This window comes from Lynx rufus, unplaced genomic scaffold (assembly GCF_022079265.1).
Source record: "Lynx rufus isolate CCGP_SWC_20201006 ecotype Redwood Valley unplaced genomic scaffold, mLynRuf1.p SCAF_28, whole genome shotgun sequence".
NCBI classification, from domain to species: domain Eukaryota; kingdom Metazoa; phylum Chordata; class Mammalia; order Carnivora; family Felidae; genus Lynx; species Lynx rufus.
In genome coordinates, this window is record NW_025814843.1 from 5,538,936 (window position 1) to 5,548,554 (window position 9,619).

Below are 9,619 nucleotides of genomic sequence, written 5' to 3' on the forward strand. Positions count from 1 at the left end.
ATGAGATCCCCTCTTACCCTTGGCTTCCTCAGGGTGGGGGGGAACAAGCTTATCTAATGTTTCCTCAAAATTCTAAAAAATTTTTTGAATGTTTTTTATTTGAGACCGGGAGAGACAGAGCATGAGCAGGGAGGGGGAGGCAGCGAGAGAGAGGGAGACACAGAATCGGAAGCAGGCTCCAGGCTCTGAGCTGTTGGCACAGAGCCCAATGCGGGGTCGAACCCACAAGCTGTGAGATCACGACCTCAACGGACTGAGCCACCCAGGCGCCCCTCGAAATTCTGGTTTTACCCATTTCCCTATCTCCATACCTGCTACCACTGTCTCTAAATCTGTGTCACTGTTGAGAGGTGAAGTTGGGATAGGGTACATAGCTGGGAATTGAGGCCTCGTAGGACATACCCTTCCTATCTACCAATTGAATTTCTCACTCCCCACCCCTACTCGTTCTGTTTTTAGGGAACCTTCACGCGTCTTACTGCACACACCTTTCTTCTCCTTTAGCCTGTCTGGTGTTTCTTCAAAACTTTCATGATACCGGGATGGCTTTCTCCCTGCCCATTCGGGGCCCAAGTCCTGGCACGGCGTAGGGTCCCGGTCTATGCCTCACTCAATAAGGAAGGTTGGTTTGCAGGTTGTCCTCAACAGTTTGAAATAAGATATTCCAAATTACACGTGCCTTTTTGTGATAGATGAGCTCGAGTTTGAACGCGACAATTCAAATTGCAGTGTGGGAAGGAATAAAGAAATTAAAAAGGAGATTCCTCTTCAGCGAATCCTGTCGCGAGTCCTTTTACGGCGTCAGCTTGGTTAAGGATTTGCGTAGACGATGATTACTTGGTTTCTGAAGAAAGTAGCCTGCAGGCAGCTTCCAGTTAACTCGGACTCCCCATCCCCACCCGCCCTGTTAAAACCAGTCCGTTTCTTCATCCTGTGGATGACAGTAACGAATGTGTTTTTCTTCTGAAATCCCATTTGAGCTGTTTCCTCTTTTAAACGCCTATCTTGGATAGCTCTTTCCCCTTCTGTGTTGAGATCATTTGAAATACGGTTTCTTTTTTCAGGGACGTTAGCCGGGTTTCCTCTGGTGCAGCACAATCTGTAGCCATAATCTCTGCTGAAAGGCTGCTGGGGAATCTGTTCTCCAGAGACCCGAGGGGGCGCGGATTGAGATCACCAACCAGTAGCTTCTGAGCGAACTCTGTTTTCTCTATTTTACTGGCCAAAAAAGGAGGCAGAGTAGTTTGAAAGTCCGAGATCCTAGGAAAGGAGGCAAGGATGTGTACTTTTTTTTCCATCAGCCAATCCTTTTTCTTATCACGTCACTGACATTGAACGTTTGCTTTTGCTACCCCAGACCTTTTCACACAGGTGATCAAATTTCCGTCACTGATTTATGCCAACAGTATCTGGATGGATCTTCTGGCTCATCTTGGAAAAGCGTAACCTAAGCTTCCAAAGGGGATTGGCCTAGCCAGTTTGCCAGATCTCTGTGGGGAGCGTCACCGTGACGAGTCCGTGAATGGAGGTCACACAAAGACACCAGTGCTGCATAAGGCAGTGACCGCAATCTGTGTCTTCCTCGTGGCAACACTGAACTCTGGTCTCTGCTGAATCTTAACCCCGACCGGAAGGCGTATTTAAGGAGTGGGAGAGGATGGGTAACGTGAAAGGTTCTTTTGCAGAAAGAATTGCAGATTTCTTAAAACAACAAAAAGCAACAGAAATCAGATATCTACTTATCAAGTCCTTCTCCAAGGAAGAAAGTGAAGATAACCTGACTGAAGTAGCCAAGACCGCAAGAATCTGAGAATACCCAGCATTACTAAACTAACCCAACGTCAGTGGCTTATTGCCACAAATATTGAGGAATCTGCCACGAGGAAGCAGAATTGTTGTTGTTTTTTTTAAGTTTTCATGTAAACTCCAGTTAGTTAACATACAGTGTGATAATGCTAGTTTCAGGTGTACAATATAGCGATTCAGGAATTCCATACATCACCGGGTGCTCATCGTAAGTGCCCTCCTTAATCCTCATCGCCCATTTTACCCATCCCCCCTCTCATAACCATCAATTTGTTTTCCACAGTTAAGAAGAGTCTGTTTCTTGGTTTGCTTCTCTCTCTCTCTCTCTCTTTTTTTTCCTTTTTTTCTCATTTGTTTTAGTTCTTAAATTCCACATATGAGTGAAATCATATGGTATTTGTCTTTCTCTGACTGGCTTATTTCACTTAGCATAATACTCTCCAGCTCCATCCATGTCATTGCAAATGGCAAGATTTTATTCTTTTTTGATGGCTGAGTAATATTCTGTTGTATATATACTACATCTTCTTTATCCATTCATCCATCGATGGACATTTGGGCTGTTTCCATAGTTTGCCTATTGTAGGTAATGTTGCTATAAACATTGGGGTGCATGTATCCCTTTGAATTAGTATTCTTCTATTCTTTGGATAAATACCTAGTAGTGCAATTGCTGGGTCATGGGTAGCTCTATTTTTTGAGGAGCCTCCCTATTGTTTTCCAAAGTGGCTGCACCAGTTTGCGTGCCCACCAATAGTGTGTGAGGATCCCCCTTTCTCCACATCCTTGCCAACAGCTGTTGGGGAACCAGAATGTTTATGAACCAGTTGATACGACATCTGAGACAGACTTTCGGGTAATTCATTTGTGGAGGGAGGGAGTAGAAATGGAGGGTGTTATGAATGATGTGAAATTAGCCACTAGTTTTTATTTTTTTTTTGACGTTGGATGTAAGGTACGTGAGATTTGCATTACCTTTCTCTCTACTTCAGGGTGTGTTTGAAATTTTTCTTAATACAATGTTAGCATTATTTTACTCCAGAGGCAAACTAGAAACGCATAACCAAATTAAGGGGAAAATACAGTAAACCCACCTTTAGAAATAAAAGTAAAAAGCAATCCCAGATAATACCTGGATTAAAAAGGAAATAAAAAGTATAAAACGCAATTAACATATTTATGAAAATGACAACAGTGTGTGAAAACGTGAAACTTGACCAAATTTCTACGTCAAGGGGAAATAATGGTCTCAGAATGATTTTATTACTGGAGAAGAGAGATCGAAAATAAATGAAGCATCCTGCGAAATGAATTTGAAGAACAGAGCAGAAAAAGAAAAAGACAAAAGGGAGCATTAAAAAAGCTAAAATGCAAATAAATGAATTTAAAAAGATAAACGAATCTAGAAAGCAGAAAGAAGGGCAGAAAACACAAAATTACGGGAGACTGTAAAATTACGGTCAAGACTGGGATGTAAGGCTGGGTGACTTAGAAACATCTTAATTGCCAAAATTGACACAAGACAGAGTATTTACAAAAAATAAGTAAGTAAAAGTGAAAAGGTTTTTGAAAATTCTAGTTTCTGGGGCGCCTGGGTGGCTCAGTCGGTAAGTGTCCGACTTTGGCTCAGGTCATGATCTCGCGGTCCGTGGGTTCGAGCCCCGCGTCGGGCTCTGTGCTGACAGCTCAGAGCCTGGAGCCTGTTTCAGATTCTGTGTATCCCTCTTTCTCTGACCCTCCCCTGTTCATGCTCTCTCTCTCTCTGTCTCAAAAATAAATAAACGTTAAAAAAAAAAGAAAATTCTAGTTTCTTTCTTATCCTGCCTCCCACAAGAACCAGTATTAGATGGCTTTGTAGGTAATGCCCCCCAAATTTAAAGAACAGAAAATTATTTTCTACTTAAACTTCTCTAGGATATGGAAAAATACAAAACATTGCTCAACTCATTTGTGTAATATTTCATATTCTAACAATTGATTAAGCTATTGATCAAGAGAAAAATGACCGGAACAGCTCATAATGAATATGAATGAAAATCCAAAAGAAAATAACGATGAGCCAAATCCAGGTCTATATAAAAAGAAAAATAGATCAGAAACAGTCTGTATTCCAGGAATAAAAGTGAAACCAGTGTAAGAACATTTAGAAGTTCGATTCTTCTTAATGACGGATCAAAGAACAAATGTAGTCATTGAAATAAATCTCCAAAATACATTTGTTCTAGTAATGATTTGTGCAACAGCTATTTCTTACAAAACTTGTAATTAGGGAGACAGTGCTTTTATATCAGATGGGGGGTTTAATGGTAAGTAGTACGTTTAAAATGGAAGAATAAATAGGTTAACTCTCCTCCTCACACTTTAAAAACATGTTTATTTGTTTATTTTTAATTTTTTTTAACTTTTATTTATTTTCGAGAGACAGAGAGCAAGGAGGGGAGGGACAGAGAGAGAGAGAGAGAGAGAGAGGGAGACACAGAATCCGAAGTAGGTTCCAGGCTCCGAGCTGTCAGCACAGAGCCCAACACAGGGCTCAAACTCATGAACTGTGAGATCATGACCTGAGTCAGACACGTATCTGACTGAGCCACCAAGGCACCCCTGTTTATTTATTTATTTTGAGAGAAAGAGAGAGAAAGAATGAGTGGGGGAGGTGCAGAGAGAGGGAGAGAGAGAGAGAGAGAGAGAGAGAATCCCAAGCAGGCTCTGCACTGTCAGCTCGACCTGGGGCTCGATCCCACAACCTGTGACACCATGACTTGAGTTGAAGTCAACAGTAGGATGCTTAATCGACTGAGCCACCAGGTGCCCCTCTCGTACTCACACTTTTTGACTGGTCCTGAAACCCATCAGTTCCCGGTAAGACCACGTGCTTGAACTGGATAGCAGTGTCTGCTCCATCAAGACTCCAGTGGCATATTTTTCTTTCAGCGTGGCCAAGTGATGCCAACGTTCATCAGGAAAAGTGAGCAGACAAGAATCAAGAATGTTCCGAACGGAGAGCCAGAATTCACTTTGTTGTCCTGAAAATATAACATGATAATAATGCCATAATCGAGCCAATGGATGTAGACTGTTGGAGTGACACCTTTTCAAATTATTAGATTAAGTTTAATAAGTCTTGTCTGTTACAGGAACATTCAGAAATTCTAAAGGGAAGTATGCTGTGTACTATGCAGGGGCATTAGGTTAAATCTAATTGCTTTGTTTATAAGAAAACTACAGAAAGTGTTCAGGGTATTTTAATACCATCTCATAGTAGTCGTGTGTTTATTATGTCTAATTTGCCTGAAGAATTTGATCAGGGTTATTTTCTTACAGCATTGTGGGCTGACAATAATAATAATAATAATGATAGTAATAATAAGGGACATCTAGGTGGCTCAGTCCGTCAAGCGTCTGACTTTGGCACAGGTCATTGTCTCCCAGTTCTGAGTTCAAGCCCCAAGTCGGGCTCTGTGCTGACAGCTCAGAGCCTGGAGCCTGCTTTGGACTCTGTGTCTCCCTCTCTCTCTCTCTCTGCCCCTCCCCTGCTCATGCTCCCTCTCTCTCCCTCTCAATCTCTCTCTCAAAAATAAATAAACGTTAACTTTTTTTAATAATAATAATAATAATAAATTGCATAGCTCTTATTCTGTGCCACTCTTCTAAGGTATTGAGGTATATTAACTCCCTTAAGCATCACTAACGCTGTATGAGATCCATAATGTTGTTGTTTCCCTCGAGGCACAGTATTCGATCAACCTCTCCATCTAGGAAGTGGGAGAGTCAGCCCTGAGCTCCGGCGCCCTGGCTCCCGAGTCTACAGGACGCGTCCCTCCTCGGAATGCGCTCTCTCTGTACAGCTGGGGAGGTCGCTCCTTTTTTAGGCTCTCACGTGACCTTTTGCTTTCCCCAGGGACCTGATGCCGAGGACCCTGGACGGGCAGATCACCATGGAGAAGACGCCCAGCTACTTCGTGACCCGCGAGGCGCCCGCGCGCATCTCGGCCATGTCCAAGGACACCAAGCTCATCGTGGTGGTGCGCGACCCGGTGACCCGGGCCATCTCGGACTACACGCAGACGCTGTCCAAGCGGCCCGACATCCCCACCTTCGAGAGCCTGACGTTCAAGAACCGCACGACGGGCCTCATCGACACGTCGTGGAGCGCCATCTGGATCGGCATCTACGCCAAGCACCTGGAGCACTGGCTGCGCCGCTTTCCCATCGGCCAGATGCTCTTCGTGAGCGGGGAGCGGCTCATCAGCGACCCGGCCGGCGAGCTGGGCCGCGTGCAGGACTTCCTGGGCCTCAAGAGGATCATCACCGACAAGCACTTCTACTTCAACGAGACCAAGGGCTTCCCCTGCCTCAAGAAGGCCGAGGGCAGCAGCAAGCCCCACTGCCTGGGCAAGACCAAGGGCAGGACCCACCCGGAGATCGACCGCGAGGTGGTGCGCCTGCTGCGCGACTTCTACCGGCCGTTCAACTTGAAGTTCTACCAGATGACCGGCCAGGACTTCGGCTGGGATGGATAACAGTATAATTTAAAAAGGAAAAGAAAAATATCAAAATATAATATATTTTTTTACCACTCGGTAGGGAAAAGGCAGTTTAATATTTGTGCTCAAAATATTTGTTTCCGAATTTTTTTTCCCCCCAGTGAATGTTAAAGAGAGTGTTCTGGCCTCTGCCCGCGTCTTGCCTTCCACATGCCAACATTTGGACGAGCAAAAAAGGAAAACCTCACTGGTCTAAATACTTTCAGTTTTCTACTTTTATTTTATGTGTTCTATACACAGTTATAAACCATGAGCGTTGGTGGCCATTGAGGGAAATCCTGAGGGTAAATCGATCGATCTCGGTGTCTGTCTCTGCCTCTCTGTCTCTTGTCTGTCTTTCCACAGGTCCCAGATAAAATGATCTCTGCTTCTATTTCCTCCCTTGTCACTTTTTTTTTTTCTTGCACCACTTTTCAAAAAGCGTTTCCCAGTTAATAATACTCCCATGTTTGTACACCGCTTCCCAGTTACCATAGAACTTTTGAATAAAGCACCTTTTCCCGTCCTTATCTGAAGGTGGGGTAAGCGCGTAGCACATAAAGATTATGATTCCCTTTTTACAGAGAAGGCGACTGAGTCTCAGGGACGTTTAAATGACTTCTCATAAGGCCAGATGGTGGACCTTGGGCAAAACCCCATCTTTTACCTGTTCCCTATATCTTGCCACTTGTTCCAGAGAGAATTGGAAGTGAGGCATGTATCCTTTTAGAGACGGTTAGCTAGTCTGAGGACGATCGGAGATGGGACAGCGAGGGTTTCCTGTCGCCTTCTGAAGTTCCAGGCTAGCTTTGTGACACGCTAAGTCACAAGGAGTCACCCGTGTTCGAGGACACCGCTCAGACGTGGACATAACGTCTTTTAAGGGCCAGTCTTAGCTTGTTGAAGTACCCTGAGATCTAGAAATCTTGGTTTTGTTGAGGTTGAGAGAAATTACTGGATCTGTGTCTGGAGAACCAGACGGACACTCACACTAGGAACAGGAAAAGAGTGGTAGGAGCATAAGTTACCTATGTGTGGTGTTCACTGTCCTTTTTTTTTTTTTTTTTTTTTAAAGAAAAACCCACTTCAGCAAGAGCTTATGAGTATGAACCTCCTTTTTTGTTACCTCTTTTTTTTAACAAAGAAAACCTGCTTCTCTTTGTAATGTGTCATTTCTAATCTTGGAGCTAATACTAAGAAAAAAAAATAAATGTCATTATTTTTCACGGGTCGAAGACTGTCACCGTCACTTTCTTTCTCCCCCTGCTTCCTGTTCATACCAGGGATAACCGAATATTCGTTAATGTTTGGGAAATATTCTAAGAAACACAGATGTGGGTAAAATGGCAGTTTTTTTCTTCTCCCCATCTATTTCTCTCCTCCCCCTCCCTTTAAATAGCTCAAATAAATCAATAGTTTATTAAGAGTATTCCTTTCCTCTCTGAGTGGGCATTAACAAGATTAGCATTAATGGGAATTAAATTGGTTTAGAGAGAAGCACATATGCACGAAATATATAAAACATTTATAATTAGTCTGTCAGCAACCTTTTATTACAGTTGTAAACCCAAGAGGAAAATGTCTCCCATCTCATGGAAGTTTTCCGTACCTGCCAAAAATTTAAAGGACCAGACCCTACAGTCTCCTAAAATAATAATTCTTTTTCTTCTCCGGCGCGGTCAATCAAAAGAAACTAGAGTTGTCTGCAAATGTGCAGCCAAATGTGCCTCAACCATAGACGCTGCCTCAAGGGAAGTAAATCTTTCCGGAGAGACCTAACACGGGATTCAAATGAAGGGGAAAAAATTATTTAAGTTTCAAGGTGTTCCAACATTGCTCCAGACCCTTGAATTTTCTGTACGAATATACCACTTAGGAGAGTTAAGAAAACCCCAATTCCCCATCTCCTTTGCCCAGTTGATTGTCTTGCCTTCCGTGCCCTTAATTTTACAATGCAGCACCCCTGGTTTTGTTATTCTTAAATCCTCACTTTGAGAAACGAGATACTCATCTGAAACTCTTTGCATCTTTTCTCTTAACTCATTTTGTTCATGCCTCTGATTCCTTGGTAAGCATTTGCCTGGCATTGCGCAGATGTGCCTTGTGCAGGGAAATAGCGCATCTGACAGTTGTATTCCGCCATTTTCCTCTTGTTGTGTTAAGAAATAATAAAAGAACGGAATTGAGTTCAAAGCACCTCTTCTTGCATGTAGATTTTTTTTGAAATTCATATTATTTAAAAAAAAAAATGAATGACTCTAGAGCCCGCCAGGAGAGCTTTCTAACTTCTCAAGTTTCATAAGAGGGTCAGAAGTTACAGATCCCAGCCAAACAGATCTAGAGTCAGTGTACTGGAAGTTTCCTCCAGAGCAGAAATTGCACTTAACTCCTGCTGTGTGTGGACTTGGCTTCACATTTCTTTTGTCCATTTAGCTATATCAAATAGTAGGGGGGTTTGGGGCGCCTGGGTGGCGCAGTCGGTTAAGCGTCCGACTTCAGCCAGGTCACAATCTCACGGTCTGCGAGTTCGAGCCCCGCGTCGGGCTCTGGGCTGATGGCTCAGAGCCTGGAGCCTGTTTCCGATGCTGTGTCTCCCTCTCTGCCCCTCCCCCGTTCATGCTCTGTATCTCTCTGTCCCAAAAATAAATAAACGTTGAAAAAAAAAAAAAAGCCAAATAGTAGGGGGGTTTTAAGATTTTTTTAGAGAGAGAGTAAGTGGGGGAGGGGCAAAGGGAGAGGGAGGGAAAGAATCCCAAACAGGCTACACTCTCCGTGCAGAGCTTGACACAGAGCTCCATCCCATGACCTTGAGATCATGACCGGAGCCAAAATCAAGACTCAGACACTCAACCTACTGAGCCACCTAAGCGCCCCAGGTTTTGTCCTTGCTGTGAACATCTTAGCCAAGCTTTCTCTTCAGTTGTCTGTTCCATAGCCACGCTGACCTCCTACACGCTTCTTAGAGGTGGAGAATTCTGTCTCCAGAAGAGCATATAATTCTCTAGGTAACTTGGTAACTTTCAAGGGGAACTCATTTATTCTAACCACTGGACATTAATAAGCTCCTTCATTATTGCAGAGTATCAATCCCACTGTGATTTTATCTTCAAAGAGCTCCAAAGTCGGAACAAACCTCACGGATCCGGTCCCCATTTGGCACTTAAATCCTTTCTATAACTGGTTACGTGGGGGTTTAAACCATTCCTGGGTCTGGACATTCTTCACTCTTGATTTTGCTGTTGTTGCAAAGAGGAATAATTTCTCCTAAACCCCTTCATCCGGCTCTGTCG

The 9,619-nt window shown here is 43.6% G+C and overlaps 1 protein-coding gene across 1 annotated transcript in view; it reads left to right on the forward strand.

The window, feature by feature from the left end:
* HS3ST3A1 (heparan sulfate-glucosamine 3-sulfotransferase 3A1) overlaps window positions 1-6,326 on the forward strand; it is a 99,456-nt gene extending 93,130 nt beyond the window's left edge. Inside the window, exon 2 of the mRNA XM_047089989.1 lies at window positions 5,705-6,326. Coding sequence (XP_046945945.1) covers window positions 5,705-6,326 — 622 coding nt within the window. The remainder of the gene's footprint in view (window positions 1-5,704) is intronic.
* The last annotated feature ends 3,293 nt before the right edge of the window (window positions 6,327-9,619 follow it).